The following is a 24,633-nucleotide window of genomic DNA, read 5'->3' on the forward strand; positions in this document are numbered from 1 at the left end:
TTGTCTTGTGTCAGAAATATTAAGTTTTCTAGTATTTATGTTGAAACTTATCTTCAGTCACAGAGTTGCCACGGAAACTATTATTAATTGTTTATATAGAGACAGTATATACAATTGGTTCATTTCTGACACGGAGACGCGGTAAATAACAACTGTGTTACCAGAATTTTCAATGTGCAGACATCAGTGAATATCCTGTGTGTATGTGTGTCCGTCTGTTCCACTGCTATCTCAAGAACCATACATCGTTTTTTGTTGAAACTTGGTGCATATATACTCTGGGCCAATGCGCAGATTTGATTAAGTTTTGTAGAAATCCATACATATTAATTACCTAATTTGCATGATAATTAGCTAATTTTTAGCTGTTCCATGACTGTTCCACTGATATCTAAAGAACCACTCATTGGATTTTAAATGAAACTTGGTACATAGATGCTCTGAACTAATGCTAGGATTTGATTAGTTTTTGCATATTAGTTATCTAATTTGCATAATGATTAGTCAATTTTCGGTTTTTCCACCGATATCTCAATTTCTAATCATCACATTTCAATGAAACTTGATGCATAGATTCTCTAAGACTATGCAGAGACCTGATTAGTTTTAAGGTGAATAATTGTGCATTTTAATTACCTAATTTGCATAATTAATTAATAAATTTTTTTCAGCTTTTCCACTGATATTTCGAGTACTAATCATCACATTTCAATGAATCTACACCTATGCAGAGACCCAATTAGTTTTCGGCCAATATTTATGCATATTAATCACCTAATTTGCATAACTAACCAATTTTCACACTGATATCTCAAGTACTAATCATCACATTTCGATAGATGGTCTGTTAAATTGCGCATTAGTTTTTTCGAAGCTTTCTTTGATTGCTTGTTGTAATATATATATTTGACAGATGGATGTAATATGGAGTTAGGGCCCAATTACTTGCATCTTATTTGTGTAATCCATCAAATGTGTATCAAAAATAAATTGTATAGTGTGTTCACTATACAGCGGTGGCAACTCAGATGTCCATTGACCCTCCTAAAATCTATTTTTTAACACTAATGATTGTGAGAGAAAAAGTTGCTCAAACTAAGAGAACAGCTACAAGATTCAGTTTCCCGGTTAGTTACATTGATAACAACATCAGTGTGAATGAGCTTTCCAAAAGCCCTGTGATTCTACAGCTCAAGTCAGTCTCCAAACCCAGTGGTACACCTCACTGCTGGGGATACAGCATGAATCTGGCAAAGTCTAATAACTCCTGATTAGGGGCAGATTTTACTGACATATGCAATGTCAATGACCAGCAAGTATCCCTGGCCTGGAACACTTGTGTCCTTATGAACTTGTTTGTCTCAGCCATAAACTTCAAACTGAATTGTGTAATTTTATTTGGACAATTGCGCATATTCGTTGGATGCAATGGTAATGTCGTGGGTGAATCTAGAAGGATTCAAATTTGATGATTAGGTACAACTTCTATTTTTATCCCCTCCCCTCAAATCATGAAATAGACATTCGTCTGTTATGTGGAAGAAACACAACGCTTCGCGACCATTGGCAATTTGGTAAACACACGATTATCCAAATATTCCTTTAGATCAGAGGTTAAATCACAGGCATTTTAGTCAGTCATGTTGATCGATCATGTTCTAGCCATGGCAGACAAAAAGCATCTTCCTTGACATAATTTATCAGACTTAACTCATGAAGCATTTAATCCGATCTAAGTGTTTTAGTTCACAGTGGAGTTAAGTCCCACAAGACTATTCTTTATTAGACGAATTTATCAATGCTAAATAGAATAACAAATTGTCTTAAAGACATATGTGAGATAATATATAATATATATATATGATTTCGTTTTAGCTCTGTTTCTTCCTAATCAAGGGGTTAGATGATAAGACCAACTTAAATATCTTATTGTCTCATTACTTGTTCAATTATAATGTTATTCTAAAAACGGCTGTGCCTCCCTTTTTTACTTTATGAATTTAGACTGACCATGTATTCGTTTGAAACCCTGGCAATCACCCACCTTAACACTGCACCTTAATTCTGGGTTTGTGTACTCTGCCTGCTTCTTTATTGAATATTGGTAAGTGTGGGCATGGTAAATGCACAAATCGAAGATGGCACTAGGGTTTCTCAGGTTGTTGGTTTTTCTGGCATCTTTCGTTTCCTATTTCAGAACTGGGTCAAATTTGAGTGGTTATTCGAGTTGCCTTTTATTCAATACTCTATATCAAATGGTGCTAAGGTAAGCGTCACTTCGCTATTGCAAATTACAAATCATGACTGGTTAGAATTGTTCATTGTTCAGGAGTAGCTGAATAAGTTAATGATGACTTTGTTTTAACCGAAAATGAATCATGTTGTCCGCTCATCATATTGTTGGCTATGTTCTCATAAAATAAGAACTCAATCATAGCCTGAATTGGATATGCTTCATGGACACCTGCGTTAGCAGAATGACAACAGTTTAGTATTTCTTCTCAGATTCACCTATACAGATTTTCATCACAGATGCTTGTTGAAATCAAACTCTCTATTTGGAATGTCATCAGAGACGATACATGAGATACACGAGTTGTTACCTCACTAAGGAATCACCCAAGAATATCAGAGCTTGTTTCTCTTTATCAAAGTAACAGGTGACTTTAGACCAGTTTTAACCTGACCCTGCAATCACAATTCAAAGTTCTCTCATTCTGCCTGTCCATGATGCCATTGATCTCTACAACGGTGTGCTGAGGTGTCTGCAAACTCCACTGAGCACCACTCTGTATCATTACATCAATAATATTCTCTTTCACCAATCACAAATGAAAGTTTGGTTTAAGGTTTGAATCGTTCATTCATTTTTTCACAGAATCAACCCAACAAATCTGGCAATGAACATAACTTCATTTTCCACTCACTACACAATTGTACAGTGTTCTCAACTACTGCTATTGTTGGGCAATTCCAACTCGTGACTGCAGTGGGCGTTCTAGTCTAGTACCACGTGCCAACTTACATCGCGGACCCATTCAGCAACTATTGTCTATACAACTATCAGTGTCTAGGCGCAATACTGGCTATGATGCCTACCAATATAGGTGTAATGAATAGTGTCTGCGATGTCCACCAGTGTATATGCTGGATAGTGATTTCGTTGCCTACCATATTTTCTCTCAATGTGTTTACTGTATATTGGTCGCTATGGCTGCCAGTGAGAGAGGTGCATATTATGGTCACTATGCCAAGTATATGTGTGCATGATACCTACCGGTGTATGTCTCGAGTAGTACCTGTGTTGTTGTGTTGGCCTGACTAGTGTACGTGTTGAGTAGTGATCGTGATGCCTGCCTGTGATTATGCTGTATACAAGCCAATATGTGTTCAGAATATCAGCCAGGATGTTTGTCATTTGCATTTGCTGTATAAAAGACACAAATTGAATTCCGTTCAAGGGAGAATTCTCACATCAAAAATGTACTTTATTGATTCTTTTTTATACATTCCATTTTCTTATCAGCCGACATTCCATCGATTTAGATAGATCGTTTCATACACTTTTGTTCTGCCGCAGTAAGAGAAGTGAATAAAAGAGGCTTTATCGCAAAGGTTTCCTTCCACTAATGATTTGACTGTATTTGCATTATAGCAATGAACTGCGACTTCTTATAAAATCTGTTATTATATATTCAGTAGAACACGGCAGCAGATTATAGATTGCATTATATATTAGTCTTCTACGAACAGCAAATTCCCGCAGCATACTGGACCATTTGCCGACAGGAAAGAGTTCTTGGCTACAAACATGACTAACAGAATATTAACTGTTACAGTTTGACATCTCCAGTTGGTGACTCGGTGGTAGAATTTAGTGTTCTTTGTGTGGACTTATTTATGTTGATATAACTGACAATGCCTTTTGTTCTCGAATGATTGGCCATCGGCGTGTGTAATTAATAGGGATAAATGATAAATTGAATCTTTCTATTCATTACATAATTAGACTTGAGGTTTCCATAGGTGCGTGTTGCATATGAACGACATCGATGAGGTATCAACAGATTTTATGACAGAAACGGAAATGTCAAATGACAAGCTATACTACTATGTCATTAATCTGTCAAATCTGACTTAAGCAAATATAAATTAATAAGGTAACATAACGTCCGCAATATTATTTAAGCCACACTGTTCTTCGATTTTGCAAGTTGTCAGATCTGTAATTAATAAGTTTTACACAAGTATATATTGAAATTAGAGGCAACCGGATTTTGTTACGCTATAGCATCGCACATTTTAATTCAAAGACATTTTCGAGAAGTGGTCGGCCAGTAAAGGCTGTTTCGAGGCATATGAGAAGGGCATTTCATACCTGTTCTCAACTAAATTATGAAAATGTCTTGAGTTATTAAAAGAACAACCCCTGGAGAATATTAAGTTCTTTTGGTCTGTCATGCATGTTTTCAAGATATTTAGATTTGTTGGTTGTACATGATCCAACTTCCATTGTGTTGTTTTCATAAATAGTACAGTAACATTGAATAATACATTGACATAACTGGAGATTATTGAAATGCCAGGAAAAAACAAGTACTCAAAAGCTGACAGAGTTTGTAATTGAAAGAAGCAGTGACTGACATATCTGGGGATTAAATTGTTGAAGGTTGAAAATCAGGGATTAACGTACGCAACGATTGATAGGTTGAAGCCAAGTCTTTGAAAGGCTAGTGATTGACATGATAAGGGGTTCAAGTACTCAATGATTGACTGATTTAAGTTTTTCCAGGTATGGGAATTTGCTGACCCACGTCAAGACATTGATCCGGGGTTTGCCAAGTCCAACGATTGATTGGTCCATAGCTTAGACCCAAAAATTGACAAGTTCATAATTTGTCACACCAGAGATTGACAAGCACAGCGATTGTCACATAAAACATAAACTTGATAGAGTCTGCCATGAACAGAATTGACAAGTATAGAGGGTAGTGTGGCAGGATTTAAAACGCACATGGGTTGATTTGAACTAATACCGCCATGTTCCGAGGTCATCTTTTCTATGCTATGCACCAGCTGGCATACCAGTCGGATTTGGGGAATAAAACAAGCCGGGATATTTGGTTACACCGCAGATGAAACATGATTGTGATTTGTCGTAGAAATATTACATAACTCGATACAGTTCCATATTGAATTCGGAGTCGACACTACATCGATACCGTGGCTGTGTCGCCTGTCTCCTGTACACACGCAATACAACAGACTCCTCAATATGGCGATGTAGGTCGTTCACCATTTTAATAATAACTGAAGCCGGTATTTGTAATATTTATCTTAGGAAAGCCTCTGGCATTGCTGGTTACTGATCACAAAAGATTAAATAAAGTTGCTGCCATAGTGCATGAACTGAGTATAGAAGAGCATACATTCAAAGTGCCACGGAGTTACACGAGATATTAAAACTACTCAGGATGCTGTCCAATGTAACTTAACATGGTATTGCGTTTAATCCGGGTATTTAATCGAGTCTTTTTAATCCTGAGAAGGGGGTAGCATTGATGGCACACACGTATTCATACAAACTTTTCATGTAGTTTATAAAATGTAATGAATTTTATGCTTGCTCAGTCATATAGAGGTAACGAACATATTTTTGGTCGCTTCAAATTATTATAAATTCGACTCTTTATACCCGCTGTTTAGAAATAAGTGTGACCTCTGTTAAGCTCTGTTGACTTTTGTTCACGAGAACCTATTCAAGACGGAGACAGTCAGTCGCCTGGCACGCAGACAAATGTTATACGTAAGTTTAATACTACCACGCAACAAATAAAATATAATTTACGATGGATTGCGCGTACTTCGAAGCAGTATTCGTCACATTGTCGCCATTATTTTAATGTCAGATTAGTCACGCGTTCGATGTACATGTACTCATTCGAAAGGAACAATTTGGAAATTCCAGTTTATGTAATATCTTTTATTATTCCGTTCGACAGTAATTATTTGTTTTCATCACTCTAATCAACGCTAACTGATGTTCCCCAATATTATTCTCTCGTCTGCAAATATTAAATAAATAAACAATGGTATTGTCTAAAGAGTTTTTCTCTTATAATATCTATTGACAAAATAGTTTAGCACCTATGGCCATTGTCAGCTCAGTGTTTTTTGTTCTATGAAATTTTCGTCACTTCCGTTCAATACTGGCGGGAATCCAATGTCGTCTGCACGGGCGTCATTTTAAACAGAAACACGGCAATTAGATCAGAAGCAGGACATACGCTCCCTTCTGCATAATTACGTTCTCCAAAGGATTTATGTAAGATGTTTCAATTCGACGACTGCTATGTCAACAGAACGGACGTTTGCATGTGCTTATATTGCTTCACGTTTTCCATCGCTCATAAATTCGTCTCGATTTATGGCGAACAGTGTCACACAGTTCTTAAAATTAACTTCAATCGTGACATTTTTCACAGTTTTATTCCCATTCTCCGCCTTTCCTCTTCTCGTTTCCTTTCTTCATCAGCTTGTTGCTGTAAAATAAACGCAAACGAGAGAACATATCGTGATTCTCGGAATAATGTGTCATTGCGGTACTTTGATCACCTACTCCTGAAATAGGATAACACGTTTCCCCTGTGGGCCATTTAGAAGAAACGTGCGCACAATCGAAGCGTGTAAAGTAATTCATAAAATTATATAACGTAACTAAAGCATATTGTATAGACATTTGCCACACCAAGAATAATGAGTGTTGAGTACTAAATATGACAATCACCGGCTAGAGGAGTTGTGTTCTACGGCGCGTACAACGCCAAGTGGCGCCATCTAGTCAAGCTACGTTTGAAAATAACATGCATCGCAACTTGTTCGAGAACCACGATAAAAACATCAACTCTCTGTCTATCACACCGATAAATATATTAGTTTTTCATCTTGCATGGCTACGAGACTGATCACACGGCCGTGCAAAAAGTTATTTGTTAAATTCGTCGCAATTCCGTGAAAATTCACCAAAACCCGTTTAATTCTTTCTTTGTTTGTTTGTTTGAAACCTTTTATAATTGACGAAGACGGAATAATAATTTCAATTCTGCGGCGTCTACTCACCAATTACGAGGAATTGCAAGGAAATTATAGTTGTCAAAAGAAATAGAAAAACGATTGTTCATTGTGTCTGAATTAGAGGTTATTTCGTGCCATATATTTTTAACAATTTGTGTCGGAAAAAAAATTATGCCTCTAAATGGCATGCGTTGATGATCGGAAGGAAGGCAATTTGTGCTTTTATCCGCTCAAGATTTTCTTTTATAAAAGCTCTGAAATCTCCTCAATTAAATTTCCATTAAGAAAGACGGGGTACATATTCTGTGAAATGGGGCAAACTCAAGACACATACGGAGGTTAATTTACCTCGGCTGCGATGCCTAGTTTGTCCATTGAATCGCTTAATTCAATTACATACACGGATTATATAGAATTAGGAAGCTTTTCATCCAATCTGAAGTACAGGTGACGAAAATAAAAAAAAAAATGAAAGCAAGGTTTTTCGAGAGCTCTTTCTGCCACTAAATTAAAATACACGAAGAGTCTGTAGTGCTCTTATTTAAAATATACATGGAATGTTAAGGTAAACTCGAATGCTTGATAATTCGAGTGTTTATACTAACGTGCTTTTTTTCTTCGAGAACTAAAGACAGTTACGTGCAGAACGAGAACGAGTTGAGATTCGAAATATCGTCATGGCCACGCACGGTTTTGAAAGCAAGGGATAATTGCAGCGTTGGATGCCACGTATCTTGTGTGTGTGTGTTATACCGGCGGAAAAAAATAAATGATTTTAATCTTTCAACTGAATTATATGTTGCGATGGACCATATTTGCATATAATGCCCACCTCTCTTATCTGAGCCTGTCTCTGCTGAAGCAACTGCTCTCGCGTGACGTAACGCTCTCTCCTTCCTTTCAGTGTTTTCTTCTTTAGCATCCTGGCTACCAGGCAACTCATAAATGACGAGACGATGCTGTTCACGCACTCCAAACCTGCCGTTGTCAATGCCAGTATAATGAGTATATCTTGTTTCTCCTTTGCATAAGTTTGACCATCCGATGTGTGATTCACTAGTCCTATCCGAAGAAGCTGAATACTAACAATTGCTGTGATGAGACTCACGAATGAAAATGCAGTGAAACACATAATCTGAAAATTAAAAAAAAAATATATTTTAATATTCTGCAGTTAAACGCGCACCTGTTTTATTTTAATTATAAATATACACGAGCTATGTCATCCGATTGAATTTTAAATGACGATGCTGTAATATAAAATGTTTCCGCCGATATCGATAATGTCAAATGTAATGATCGAAACTATGAATAATTAATTAGTAATACATCGCTTGATATAGACATGCTCTCTCGCTTACGCATTATAAAGGTATGTCCTGATGATAAAAACGATGGCAAACCGTAGACGTGAATGGATGCCAAGATCTCGCTGGGAACGAGAGAGCCACGGGACATGTTTTCCTTTTCAAATGCCGTGTTTCATTTGTTTTACAAGTCTCATTGCTCTCTCGCACCCAACGAGATTCAGGCGGCCATATATGTCTAAGCCGGTTTATTAACCATCGAACACAAAATATAATTAATAAGCGTTTTCTATTTTGGGTTTGGTGTTTCCAATAATTATTGACATAAACGAGTATATAAACTACTATTAATATAATTACAAACTTGATCTGGGTTTATGGCGCGTGTAGTTTTGCGTTTTAAAGAAGATGTTTTTCACAATGTTTCATGTAAGGGTTATATACTTACGTCACGGATCTACAGTCGATATAAATAAAATACACAATATTATTTCAATACGTTTGCTTTGATCAATAAAGCATACAACAGTTACACCTTAGACGTGACATCATAAAACACTATTGCCAGGTTGTTTTTGTTTCAAGGCTTTTTTTAATGGTGTGATTCAACTGGCGTATATTATTAGCTCAAAATGCTCATATGCTCATAACGCCGCATTTCTGGATTTAATTGTCTTTTCACAAGATCTGGCGATTCATGGCTACGAGTATGGATTAGCTGTTGTGCTATGCTACGCGTAAAAACACGAGCTACCATTATCGGATTTAATAACGATTTTGCTTTCTACCATAATTCACAATACCGTGCTCTTTTAAATATATACTGCCTGATTACGGGGAGCTCTGTAATAAAATACGAAATCTGTAAGTCTTGAACCTTTATATTTTAGATATTCCCGCAATGCAGAAAAATCAATTGAGAAATGAATTCCTCGCTTCGCTTCTGTGCATCTGCGATTGTAGAAAACAAGGATTTGACCGTGCTCGTCGGGTCATAGCACAGGAAATTGACGGTTATCGTTGGATCATAGCGCAGTGTAATGACCGTGTTCGTCTGGTCATAACACGGTATGATGACCGTAGTCGCTGGGCTACAGCGCAATATAATGACCGCAATTGCCAAAGTATGTCGCATATTTTTAAAGAATATATACTAGTAACACATTCAGATAAATGTAATGTTAGATATATATAAAGTGCTGATTTTCCCACGCAACAAGCGATTCTTCAAACAATTTGCCGAATTACTCCAGAGAAATAAACACGACACTGGTGAAAATCAACAACAGTACCAAGGAGAATAAATTAAATTAATTTCTTCAAAGCCGCTGAGATAAAAGAAGCACACTTCAAAACTGGCATTGTATCTACAACTAATTAGTTAATTACATTTAACGAACATAATCTACTTTGTCAATGGCATCAATATCAGCAATAACATGCTTCTCATAGAGGAGCCAAAGTGTCAATTGTTGAGACGGAACCCTCAATCGGTTTTTATTAGCTTCTTGGCTGGGTATCTTTACATCCAATGACACAACAATAAGACACGTCACTGAGCTTCAGTTTATTTAATAATAATGTAACTCAAGTTAATTATTATATTTATTCAGTCTATATACATACATTGATCCATGTTAATAATCCGATTATATGCGGAGTTGCGTATTTTCCCCGTTACAGTGTTGCCATGGTAACACTTACGTAGTCACATTTTATTCTGTGAATTCAATGGTTAAACTATTCATCATATAAAGAATCAACGTTTACCTTACCAGAATAAAAAGAAAACAAAATATAACATTAGAGTTTGGTATTAAAGTAAGCAGCAGGCTCCACTTAATAATGGAGTAGATCCATTATATTAGAACCAATGCTCAAGTAATGTACTCACTCACTCACTCACTCACTCACTCACTCACTCACTCACTTTTTAGGAGCGCAGTGCTATGCATATCAGTCACATCTCCACATGTGGCACCTAGATGGGGGTAACTTTGATTGACTGAAATCAGTTTAAGGTTAGAGGCCAGGAACAAGAAATGATCGATGGCAGTGAACATGAATGATCACGCTTGTCACCGCGACGTGTCCAGTGCCTAAGATGCCGTGCTCGGTGTTTAATCTTTCGAACTTTCCAACCTCATGACGAAAGTTCTGTAAGTGAATTCCGCACATTGCCAGCAGGTGTTACTATTTGTCTCCTCAATAAAAACACGTATTTATGGTCACATAAACTTAAAGTACGTGAGTTAATAAATTCAAATTTCTAAGTTTTTAGTTGAGGCCATGCTCTCTCCAGCTGCCTGTATGTCGGTTTGAATATTGTGAAATATGTTGTGCCATTGCTCACATCAGTCGTGACATCATTAGTACATCCAGGCAGATAAAACGCGCCGTGGCTGCCGGCAAAACACTACTTAAAGTAATAATACAATATGCAGTGTAATATCAATTGATTCTGTTTAATTTTAATTTTGCATATTGATACTCGCGTAAATAATAAGGTTAAAGTAAAAGTTAATAAATGTGGTTTATTATTCTGTCAACGTATTGGTTCAGTAATCAATACGATATTGTGTGACTAAATAGATATTGTATAGGTCAGTGACGGCATCCTTTGAATACCAAGCGTCCACATACAATGATATAACTAGTCGTAATCACTACAAATTGCGTTTTATTCTCATTTCACGGGTAGATCATTGGGAAATAAAATTTAAAAGACAAATTTAACAATGTTTTATTTCGCATCACGTTTCAAATATTACTGTTTACTATGCTGCAGCCCGACAAACAACATATGATACTAGTATAAGCAGCATTGGTGAATGCAATCTACGTATCTTGTATGGTAATTCCGATAGTTTATATTCATGGTAAATCCACCACTTTAAACTCTGTACTTCGTTAGGATTTAGGTTCTTTAATCTCAGGAGACTCGAGAAAACATTTAACTGTCTTGTATGTATAGGTAGGTATTAAAACCAAGAAACCCTTTTAGATTTGAAATGTTGATCAGTATCGATGGCTTAGATAGAATCGCGAAAGGTTAGTCAAACAAAACTAGTGGTATACAACAGGAATTGTACAATCAATTAGACTCTGGCAATTAGCAAATGTAAGATCGTTATCTTTTAACGGGGGATTTATCAGAATAAAAGCAGTCAATTAGTTTAGTTAAGGGACATTACTTGAAAGAGGCAAATAAAGTGTACTATCTTGCGTCAACACGGACATAGCTATCAAATAAATTCCACCTATGACATAAAATATAGCGTTATGTGTCGTATGTACACCGGGCACCATCTGGGGAATTTTAAAATGAATCTTTTCTTTCCTCAAAATATCCACGTGAGATTGCAACTGTATATACATGTGTGTCATTGGATACGTCAAACTCCCGAAACGAGTTAAATTTAGATTGCCTGTCATATTGCTTTCAACAATGTTAACCTTTTGAATGAGATGAGTAGCCAGCCAACCTGCACTATTTTGAGATGTCTGGGATAGTTTTTAGTTAGTCATCGTAGCATACATATTGGATGATTTTGTTCACATCGTTATTATTTATAAAATACATAGTTGTGTACGTAGTCATATTCACAATACTTGTGTCGAAGAAGATAAATTATATCTACATACATACTACAGAGATATTTTTCGATTGTATATGCATATCGACGTTGTTATTGTATTTCGATATAGTATATCAAAATTGGGAACACGTGAGTGTTGTTCCAATTGAGAGTAATCAGGTACCGGATGATAATCAGTCGAGGAAAATCCCCCGATTATGAAAACATCGCCTAATAGAAAAAAATGAAGATTACAGGAAGATGCTGCAGTTTGAAGTAATACATTTATGTTCACTCCAAGCGAACATAATTCAAATATCGAATTTGTAAAATTGTTCTTTATTTATTCAGTGTCATGCCCATATTAATATACATGTAACTTATATGAATAGTGTACAGTGTTAAATTCATTCGAACAAAAGATATTGAATTAATAACCATGTATACAAATTGACTAATTTCAATCCTAGGTTTTAACTGTAAAAAATGCACCAAATGTCATTATTATTAATTAACTAATAATTATAGATAGTAACTGGTTTACATTAGTGTCGTGTCGCATAGATACGTTCCTTCTTCAATGACCTCAGAGGTCAAACGTTGTTTTTAGTGCATTGTATATCGCATGTGCCACTGTGCATAGTTACTCGATGCCGATCAATAGCCCAGGATGGAACTGTGTTACAATCAACCAAACTAAAGAAACTGTTTGCTTTGTGTTTTTCATCGATTGCTTTTTGTGGTTTGAAATTGCATGCACACAGTCTCTCGATTAATTGAATAGGCGTGCATCTGAATACACATAGGAAGGAAGCTGAATCACCAATACTTAGTACTACTAAACTCATATATTTGTGAGAGAAACATATTCATACAAATGAACAGCTCTTATTTAATGGGCGCTGGTCGTCTCTCCGCGTCCTGTTCGATATGGGACTCGTAGCGACGTCTGGATACAACGCGTGGAAAATACATTGTTTACATGAAATTCGAACACGCGCTGCGCGACAACCACTGCTTTTTAAGTCATACAACCTGGTTACGCTTCTAGTATGGAGATATTTTAAGAAAATATGGGTATTTTCCCGATAATAACATTTTCAGAAATACGGCTTGATCTAGAATATTCACCGGGGCTCCAATTGGATGTTTAAGAAAACGCTCGGGCAACGTCAATATTCAAATTTACTGCCCAATTAATTCAGCTTTAAATAAAGGAAGTAAAATTTGCTTCGATTGAATCAGTCCTAATGGGTATCGGCCCGTGGCTTAAGAGTTTATTAGGTGAATCTGGAACATTTTTATCCAGCGAGTTTCGTCGGAAACAGAATCAGAAACAAACGATCTAGAAAACAACACTTTTTGTCAGGATCCAAGGTAACTAAACATGACTGCGCATCCCAACCCACACAACACCGTAGCGTATGACTTTCATGACACTTGGCTGAAGATTGGAACAATAATGGATGTCTTCCAATCTAAAGACACCGATTCCGGTTGTAGTGACACTACTGCATAAAGAAACAGTGTCTGGCCAAATCCGATCTACACCACAGTCAGCTGGTGCACAGGTGATATTAAAATAAATGCAATATAGACTATATGGGCCGCCATCTTGAATACGGTATAAAACTATATTAGAGTTAGACGAAAATGTCGGTTTCAAATACCCCAGGAAAGTGTTCTATGTTCTTCGTGTAAATAGTTGTTCGTATGCATGGGATTTTTCCACACAAAAACGACGAATTCGGCCGAATTTTGTTATCAGTTGGCCTAATATTACTCTAGCGGATCGTTTGGCGGTGGAAGATTGGTATTTTTTCCTGATTTGTAGGAATCTGAAAAACGCGTTTTACAACTTGTCTCTTTTAATTTAGTTTCATGCCGTATTCAAGATGGTGGCCCATATATAGTAAATATCGCATTTATTTTATTATCACTTGTGTGCCAGTTGACTGTGATCTACGCCAGCATCAACCCCGGGGACAGTTAATACATAGGGAGGTGCCCCTGAGTGCTCAAAAGAGTGACCATTTTTATACCTGGATAGTGGCAAAATCTATAGCCATATTTATACCAAAGTATCATTTCTGTCATCACTGTTTATTCCAAATAAAACAGTTACCGTATTTGCTCTATTAGAAGAGCATCTCCAATAGAAGCACATGTAAGCCAACATTTGCATTGTATATTGATTTATTAAAATATGTATTTTGACCATAGAAACACCTCTGTCACTTACATAAGACCATATCATTAACACAATGTTCAGGTTATTTGTACCAAATCGAAAAAAAAATATTACCGATATTTATACCTATCTTGACCAGAAATAAGACCGATACTTATACCTAAAATCCAAAAAAAGCGAGACCCATTTCAGGGGCACGTCCCCATTAGGCACATTTTATGTATTGCCCCCCCCCCCAGCATCAACAAGCAGTCGGAAACCTAGCGCCTTACTGACTATGAAGTCCCCACCAGCTACAGGTTAAGTGGTCACCTCTTTCGGGACAAGATTGAATTCACCTCGAGACTAATTTGACATAATTCATCACTGCCGAATTGCCAAATGACAACAGGTTGAAGCAATCAAATAGTTCAAACTCTGGCCTGGCCAAGTAATTCTGCCACTGCAATGTACTGAACTTGTAACAGAGTAAACACTGTTTGAGAAGGCATTGAACATGCCATCTCCACTGCTCACAATTGTTTCAGCAGCGATTTTCACGGTATCGACACGGTCTCGTCTAGCCAAGCCATCAACACCCCTTTGAAAGTAATGCCGAATGTCACTTGTAATTGTCAGTGGAGGTCAATGGTTAGGCGATAATCTGTTAACTAGTAAATCAAGACACTTTCGAGGAAAGTTTGCACTTGGGTTCATGTAAGATATTGGAGTGTCTCCAGACACCCTGGATGAGTTACCTATGTCATAGCATTCGATCCCAATGTCGCGTCGCCCTGTCCGAGCCTTTCCGCATTGCTGGACTTGATAGTCAACGCAAGAATATCGGGGGGGGGGGGCATGTGCCATTGGCTTCGGCCGCCTCTACGCCAGGTTGTTTGAAAGAATGTGCATTCAGTGAATCAGTCCATCTCACCCAGTTCCTCGTGTGCACTGTCGACAAAGAAATTACCAGGTGTTATGTAATTCATACTTTGTTTATTTGTTTTGGTATTTTCTTAAACTATCTACAAACTATAAGTATGCCCAAGTTTAGGACTTAAGTTTATAAAAAAATATAAATTAGATTTTATACGTAATAATAAAACCTTGACATACTTACAATCTATCCGCCCAACTATCTTTTCATTCAGAATTATGGCGAAATATTCATATATATTACCCATTTGCTTGAGCGTTCTAAGACACGTACAATTGGACTCAGTCCTAGGCCAGCCGTACATTCAAAATGCTATTATCGGATCTTTGCGACAATACTCATTGTTTTTGATATTTTCTTAAAATATCTACAGATTGTATGCACGTCTAAGTTGTATTATTAAATTTTGTAATTATTGGAGATAATAACCACGAGGATATTGCGTTAAATATTCAATTAGGCTAAGTATCACTTATGTTATTTAGATGCACTATTTCTCTAGCAATTATACGACATGGTAATACATGTACTGCAATAACTATGTACTTAATTTTTGAAAAAAAATCAAAACTAAAGCGACAATAATCATAAATCATTTACAAATATTTATGATTTAATGTTCATTGGACGAATTATTGTCACATTGACATGCTTATATTACTTTAAAGCGTAATAAATAAAGTGTGGATATTATGTCAATCCAATAGCCTATGACTTACTTATAATATAAACTATTTTTTAAATACGTAGGAAACGATTTATATCGTAGTCTATTGATTATTCACGTACATGGAAAGTGTGACTTTCGATTTTAATGACGATACTTTAAAAGTTTATTAGTGTTCCCCTGAGTCCTACAAGAAATGCATACTAAATAACGTCAGATGGCACCGGCATGCACTAACCATCGGAGGCAGAACAGTCTAATATATCAACGCAATTTGACAGGAGGCAATAACGTGGAAATTCGCAATCAATACTGCGTCTGCCTGTAGTACATTTCCTTTTAAGATATAGTAGATATTTTAACGTCATTTTTGTCTGTGTCTTTCGCATATCATCAAGTCACGCGTAATGGGGACATCTTTTTTTCCGAAGAGACAAGACATGTTTCTCATTTACATATATTCGATAGGAGATTATTAGTAGTTGTACATTCCTGAATTACACTAATCGTAATCATAGTTTCAAAGAGGTGATTGAGAAATTTCAACGTGGGTAAAATTGATGTGAGAAATATTACGTGTTATCCTGTGAGAATTCTCTTCTAACACTGAATCCATAATATGATTCCTTTTTCCACACAGGAATGCCCAGCAGTAGTTGCATTATTGGCAGGATACCCATTTGAACATTGAAACTCGTGTAATAAATCAGGTGCATCTCAGCCATGCGTCCAATGTGTCTGTGTTGAACGAACTTCTGCTACAAGACTACATCAGTCTGTATCAAACCCATCATACGTTGCTGTCATGCATGCATAAAAGCTTTGGTGGAATGTGCTAACATTGATATAATATTATATATTTCGAGACACTTAAACAAGAGCTATAATTGTTAAATGATATTATGGTAAGAATACAAGCCGTACACCATTTTGATCCGGACCAAGTGACATTATAAGTTGCAGTAGGAAATTCACACATAATAGCTTTACTTGGTCACGTGATCCATCTTTTATTATTGTGCATTACAGCTCTAACTCTACACTGCAGAAATATTATTGTAATATGCACTGATCAAAACCTTATTGCTTGTCATTACCTCGAGATTGCTCGAGGCATTCCGATCAAAAAACGTAATTGAGTGTCTGTATGACTGTTCGTATGTGATGCTTGGAATTTATGAAAAGAATCAATCACACGTAAAATTATATTATGTTTTGTCAACAGTTAGATATGTGCATCGTGTGTCATTTCTACTACGTCATACAGTAGCATTTCGGCAGTGTAAAAATACAAATGTTCCATTAAACTCACCTGCGTGGATTTCCAATACATGTATGCACCGTGTGATTTTTAAAAGCACTAAGTGACATTCTATATTCTTCGTGTCAGTAGATATAACTGATGAGTGTTCGATATCAAAACAGACGTTGGGATATGTTACATGTAATTTTTTGTCAACGTTGAAACCTTGGTCTGCCAGGTAAATTTTGTGAGCTTCTAAGATACGTTAAGACAGCGTAAGGTACCACACTACTATTAACTCTCAATAAATAACAATGTACAAAAGTGCGAAGTGGAACTATATATATAAGCCAATGAGTTGGGTACCCAAAATAAAAAAATAAGAGCGTCTGACAGAACAGAATAACACTGAACGCATCGTCGGATTAGTAACACCAACTTGACATTCACTTACAATAGCAACAGGGGTAAAACGAGTTGAAAATTAATATGTAATTCAGACATTGTCTGAAGTAGTACCAACCATGCTACTATAACGACTTATACACCATCTGAAAACTTAGATATAAGATAATTCGGTAATTGCACATACATTTGCAATTCGGTTTAAATACATCTTGTTATGTGTGGCGCCAAATGGTTAACCACAATAAAGAACGACCTCTGAAAAGGTTGAATAGGTCTAATCTTCAACGTACACACGAAGAAGAACTAAAAACATGTTTTTAAAATGTGTGTGACTTTGTGACCATTTTACACTATGTGTTGACATCTACTCGGTTTATTCAAGAAGAGAAAATAAATAAAACACTTTTCAGATGGTGAACATTGATGCGAAATGTAAATTTGCATATATTATGTTCTGCTTGAACACCATATGCAAATGTTGTAATATTTCGCACACAGTGAACATGTTGATGCTAAATTAATTTGACAGAAGGCGTCGTTTTCGCACAGACGGTGTGATGAATGAAAATTACATTTTCACGCGTAATCTGATTTTCAATGTGCCAAATGAGCCTATCAGTATACAGCAATCGCCTGCTGTTTTTTATAAACCGAGATCACACGAACCAGCAAGCGTTCGATATTCTAAGTCAAAACGATAGTTAAAACTCTGACTGGGAGCACATTTTGATGGGAGCCCTGGTTAAGAAGATACAATAATATAAGGTGATAACAGCGGGAAATGGGCTTGCGATGCGACTTGAATGACAATCCAATCAATTCCTTCAATCAGACAGCCTATAATTGAAAGGCACATGAACATTTTGTGTGTCGTGATTACACAAATCCTGCCGTGAGTTAATGAAGTCTTTTACTATTCCAATACATCTATTTTGCCAAATAAAAAAAACTATTTGATCGTCTTTGAATTCGACCACAACGAGAAATATACGCGATTGAATGGGTCCATTGTATTATGAAGCCGTCCAGAAAACGTCACAATTTATTAAAGGATTAATCAATCATCCAGTTAGCCAGTCAATCAGACTGATTTATTAAATTAGATTTACCCAATAAAACTAAAGCATCTGTTTGGCAACAGGCTGTCTTTATTACAAATGTTAAACTCTTTATTTGACATGTATATTTAATGTGATCGGACGACTTTACGGAAGGATGTTACTATAAGCAAGATGTGTCTATCAACTTGTTAACATTCGAAGCGACTGACTACTCCCAAGACAATAAAACTAGTTCCTGCCAACATTAAAATATCTGCCCCTGACATCTGAGTGAGGTCACAAACAAACTACGTTAATGATGCTGACTAAACTTTAATCATATTTGTCGCGAAAATAAAATTGAATTGCAATCCATTAAACTGTGCGTTAAAATTAGATAATGTTATATAAAACAACAAATGAACTGCTATATGCCTGCTTTCATACACACGGCTCAGGCGCGTATTTTTCAACATGCAAATTTAAAATGTGAAATCTTACAGAGGAATTTGATCGCAAATTGTCGGTAAAACATTACGCTATGGATGCGATGTGTTTTTAAATCACGCCATGTAGTACGCTATGTAGGTGGTGTGATGTTGAACAGTACGCTATGTATGTGGTGTGATGTTGAACAGTGCGCTATGTATGTGGTGTGATGTTGAACAGTGCGCTATGTGGGTGTTGTGATGTTGAACAGTACGCTATGTATGTGGTGTGATGTTGAACAGTACGCTATGTACGTGGTGTGATGTTGAACAGAACGCTATGTATGTGGTGTGATGTTGAACAGTACGTTATGTACGTGGAGTGATGTTGAACAGAACGCTATGTATGTGGTGTGATGTTGAACAGTACGCTATGTATGTGGTGTGATGTTGAACAGTACGCTATGTACGTGGTGTGATGTTGAACAGTACGCTATGTATGTGGTGTGATGTTGAACAGTACGCTATGTATGTGGTGTGATGTTGAACAGTAAGTTATATAGGTGGTGTAATGTTGAACAGTACGCTATGTATGTGGTGTGATGTTGAACAGTATGCTATGTATGTGGTGTGATGTTGAACAGTACGCTATGTATGCGGTGTGATGTTGAGCAGTACGCTATGTAGGTGATGTGATGCTTAACAGTACGCTATGTATGTGGTGTGATGTTGAACAGTACGCTATGTATGTGGTGTGATGTTGAACAGTATGCTGTATATGTGGTGTGATGTTGAACAGTACGCTATGTATGTGGTGTGATGTTGAACAATACGCTATTTAGGTGGTGTGATGTTGAACAGTGCGCTATGTGGGTGGTGTGATGTTGAACAGTACGCTATGTGTGTGGTGTGATGTTGAACAGTACGCTATGTATTTGGTGTGATGTTGAACAGTACGTTATGTACGTGGTGTGATGTTGAACAGTAAGCTATGTATGTGGTGTGATGTTGAACAGTACGCTATGTATGTGGTGTGATGTTGAACAGTAAGCTATGTATGTGGTGTGATGTTGAACAGTACGCTATGTACGTGGTGTGATGTTGAACAGTACGCTATGTATGTGGTGTGATGTTGAACAGTACGCTATGTATGTGGTGTGATGTTGAACAGTACGCTGTGTATGTGGTGTGATGTTGAACAATACGCTATGTATGTGGTGTGATGTTGAACAGTACGCTATGTATTTGGTGTGATGTTGAACAGTACGTTATGTACGTGGTGTGATGTTGAACAGTAAGCTATGTATGTGGTGTGATGTTGAACAGTACGCTATGTATGTGGTGTGATGTTGAGCAGTACGCAATATATGTGGTGTGATGCTTAACAGTACGCTATGTATGTGGTGTGATGTTGAACAGTACGCTATGTATGTGGTGTGATGTTGAACAGTACGCTGTGTATGTGGTGTGATGTTGAACAGTACGCTATGTATGTGGTGTGATGTTGAACAATACGCTATTTAGGTGGTGTGATGTTGAACAGTACGCTATGTAGGTGGTGTGATGTTGAACAGTACGCTATGTATGTGGTGTGATGTTGAACAGTACGCTTTCTTTGTGGTGTGATGTTGAACAGTACGCTATGTATGCGGTGTGATGTTGAGCAGTACGCTATGTATGTGGTGTGATGTTGAACAGTACGCAATATAGGTGGTGTGATGCTTAACAGTACGCTATGTATGTGGTGTGATGTTGAACAGTACGCTGTGTATGTGGTGTGATGTTGAACAGTACGCTATGTATGTGGTGTGATGTTGAACAATACGCTATTTAGGTGGTGTGATGTTGAACAGTACGCTATGTAGGTGGTGTGATGTTGAACAGTACGCTATGTAGGTGGTGTGATGTTGAACAGTACGCTATGTATGTGGTGCGATGTTGAAAAGTACGCTATATAGGTTGTGTAATGTTGAACAGTACGCTATGTATGTGGTGTGATGTTGAACAGTACGCTATGTAGGTGGTGTGATGTTGAACAGTACGCTATGTAGGTGGTGTGATGTTGAACAGTACGCTATGTATGTGGTGTGATGTTGAACAGTACGCTATGTAGGTGGTGTGATGTTGAACAGTACGCTGTGTATGTGGTGTGATGTTGAACAGTACGCTATGTATGTGGTGTGATGTTGAACAGTACGCGATGTAGGTGGTGTGATGTTGAACAGTACGCTATGTATGTGGTGTGATGTTGAACAGTACGCTATGTATGTGGTGTGATGTTGAACAGTACGCTATGTAGGTGGTGTGATGTTGAACAGTACGCTATGTAGGTGGTGTGATGTTGAACAGTACGCTGTGTATGTGGTGTGATGTTGAACAGTACGCTATGTATGTGGTGTGATGTTGAACAGTACGCGATGTAGGTGGTGTGATGTTGAACAGTACGCTATGTATGTGGTGTGATTTTGAACAGTACGCTATGTATGTGGTGTGATGTTGAACAGTACGCTATGTATGTGGTGTGATGTTGAACAGTACGCTATGTATGTGGTGTGATGTTGAACAGTACGCTATGTACGTGGTGTGATGTTGAACAGTACGCTATGTATGTGGTGTGATGTTGAACAGTACGCTATGTATGAGGTGTGATGTTGAACAGTACGCTATATAGGTGGTGTAATGTTGAACAGTACGCTATGTATGTGGTGTGATGTTGAACAGTACGCTATGTATGTGGTGTGATGTTGAACAGTACGCTATGTACGTGGTGTGATGTTGAACAGTACGCTATGTATGTGGTGTGATGTTGAACAGTACGCTATGTAGGTGGTGTGATGTTGAACAGTACGCTATGTACGTGGTGTGATGTTGAACAGTACGCTATGTATGTGGTGTGATGTTGAACAGTAAGCTATATAGGTGGTGTAATGTTGAACAGTACGCTATGTATGTGGTGTGATGTTGAACAGTATGCTATGTATGTGGTGTGATGTTGAACAGTACGCTATGTATGCGGTGTGATGTTGAGCAGTACGCTATATAGGTGATGTGATGCTTAACAGTACGCTATGTATGTGGTGTGATGTTGAACAGTACGCTATGTATGTGGTGTGATGTTGAACAATACGCTATTTAGGTGGTGTGATGTTGAACAGTGCGCTATGTGGGTGGTGTGATGTTGAACAGTACGCTATGTGTGTGGTGTGATGTTGAACAGTAAGCTATGTATGTGGTGTGATGTTGAACAGTACGCTATGTAGGTGGTGTGATGTTGAACAGTACGCTATGTACGTGGTGTGATGTTGAACAGTACGCTATGTATGTGGTGTGATGTTGAACAGTAAGCTATATAGGTGGTGTAATGTTGAACAGTACGCTATGTATGTGGTGTGATGTTGAACAGTATGCTATGTATGTGGTGTGATGTTGAACAGTACGCTATGTATGCGGTGTGATGTTGAGCAGTACGCTATATAGGTGATGTGATGCTTAACAGTACGCTATGTATGTGGTGTGATGTTGAACAGTACGCTATGTATGTGGTGTGATGTTGAACAATACGCTATTTAGGTGGTGTGATGTTGAACAGTGCGCTATGTGGGTGGTGTGATGTTGAACAGTACGCTATGTGTGTGGTGTGATGTTGAACAGTAAGCTATGTATGTGGTGTGATGTTGAACAGTACGCTATGTATGTGGTGTGATGTTGAACAGTATGCTATGTATGTGGTGTGATGTTGAACAGTACGCTATGTATGCGGTGTGATGTTGAGCAGTACGCTATATAGGTGATGTGATGCTTAACAGTACGCTGTATATGTGGTGTGATGTTGAACAGTACGCTATGTATGTGGTGTGATGTTGAACAATACGCTATTTAGGTGGTGTGATGTTGAACAGTGCGCTATGTGGGTGGTGTGATGTTGAACAGTACGCTATGTGTGTGGTGTGATGTTGAACAGTAAGCTATGTATGTGGTGTGATGTTGAACAGTACGCTATGTATGTGGTGTGATGTTGAACAGTAAGCTATGTATGTGGTGTGATGTTGAACAGTACGCTATGTACGTGGTGTGATGTTGAACAGTACGCTATGTATGTGGTGTGATGTTGAACAGTACGCTGTATATGTGGTGTGATGTTGAACAGTACGCTATGTATGTGGTGTGATGTTGAACAGTACGCTATGTATGTGGTGTGATGTTGAACAGTACGCTGTGTATGTGGTGTGATGTTGAACAATACGCTATGTATGTGGTGTGATGTTGAACAGTACGCTATGTATTTGGTGTGATGTTGAACAGTACGTTATGTACGTGGTGTGATGTTGAACAGTAAGCTATGTATGTGGTGTGATGTTGAACAGTACGCTATGTATGTGGTGTGATGTTGAGCAGTACGCAATATAGGTGGTGTGATGCTTAACAGTACGCTATGTATGTGGTGTGATGTTGAACAGTACGCTATGTATGTGGTGTGATGTTGAACAGTACGCTGTGTATGTGGTGTGATGTTGAACAGTACGCTATGTATGTGGTGTGATGTTGAACAATACGCTATATAGGTGGTGTAATGTTGAACAGTACGCTATGTATGTGGTGTGATGTTGAACAGTATGCTATGTATGTGGTGTGATGTTGAACAGTACGCTATGTATGCGGTGTGATGTTGAGCAGTACGCTATATAGGTGATGTGATGCTTAACAGTACGCTATGTATGTGGTGTGATGTTGAACAGTACGCTATGTATGTGGTGTGATGTTGAACAATACGCTATTTAGGTGGTGTGATGTTGAACAGTGCGCTATGTGGGTGGTGTGATGTTGAACAGTACGCTATGTGTGTGGTGTGATGTTGAACAGTAAGCTATGTATGTGGTGTGATGTTGAACAGTACGCTATGTATGTGGTGTGATGTTGAACAGTATGCTATGTATGTGGTGTGATGTTGAACAGTACGCTATGTATGCGGTGTGATGTTGAGCAGTACGCTATATAGGTGATGTGATGCTTAACAGTACGCTGTATATGTGGTGTGATGTTGAACAGTACGCTATGTATGTGGTGTGATGTTGAACAATACGCTATTTAGGTGGTGTGATGTTGAACAGTGCGCTATGTGGGTGGTGTGATGTTGAACAGTACGCTATGTGTGTGGTGTGATGTTGAACAGTAAGCTATGTATGTGGTGTGATGTTGAACAGTACGCTATGTATGTGGTGTGATGTTGAACAGTAAGCTTTGTATGTGGTGTGATGTTGAACAGTACGCTATGTACGTGGTGTGATGTTGAACAGTACGCTATGTATGTGGTGTGATGTTGAACAGTACGCTGTATATGTGGTGTGATGTTGAACAGTACGCTATGTATGTGGTGTGATGTTGAACAGTACGCTATGTATGTGGTGTGATGTTGAACAGTACGCTGTGTATGTGGTGTGATGTTGAACAATACGCTATGTATGTGGTGTGATGTTGAACAGTACGCTATGTATTTGGTGTGATGTTGAACAGTACGTTATGTACGTGGTGTGATGTTGAACAGTAAGCTATGTATGTGGTGTGATGTTGAACAGTACGCTATGTATGTGGTGTGATGTTGAGCAGTACGCAATATAGGTGGTGTGATGCTTAACAGTACGCTATGTATGTGGTGTGATGTTGAACAGTACGCTATGTATGTGGTGTGATGTTGAACAGTACGCTGTGTATGTGGTGTGATGTTGAACAGTACGCTATGTATGTGGTGTGATGTTGAACAATACGCTATTTAGGTGGTGTGAT

At 37.8% G+C, this 24,633-nt stretch overlaps 1 protein-coding gene across 7 annotated transcripts in view; it reads right to left on the minus strand.

Annotated features, from left to right (window-relative positions):
* Positions 1-3,455: 3,455 nt before the first annotated feature.
* LOC102808790 (transmembrane protein 196-like) overlaps positions 3,456-24,633 on the minus strand; it is a 61,889-nt gene continuing 40,711 nt past the window's right edge. For all 7 annotated transcript variants that reach the window (XM_078008730.2, XM_006815730.3, XM_078008735.2 and 4 more), the window contains 2 exons: positions 7,907-8,209; positions 3,456-6,542 (listed from right to left, as the gene is read on the minus strand). In XM_078008730.2, coding sequence (XP_077864856.1) covers positions 6,480-6,542; positions 7,907-8,209 — 366 coding nt within the window. In that variant the 3' untranslated portion in view covers positions 3,456-6,479. The remainder of the gene's footprint in view (positions 6,543-7,906; positions 8,210-24,633) is intronic.

This window comes from Saccoglossus kowalevskii, chromosome 2, assembly GCF_978046115.1.
Source record: "Saccoglossus kowalevskii chromosome 2, keSacKowa6.1, whole genome shotgun sequence".
Classification (NCBI taxonomy): Eukaryota; Metazoa; Hemichordata; class Enteropneusta; family Harrimaniidae; genus Saccoglossus; species Saccoglossus kowalevskii.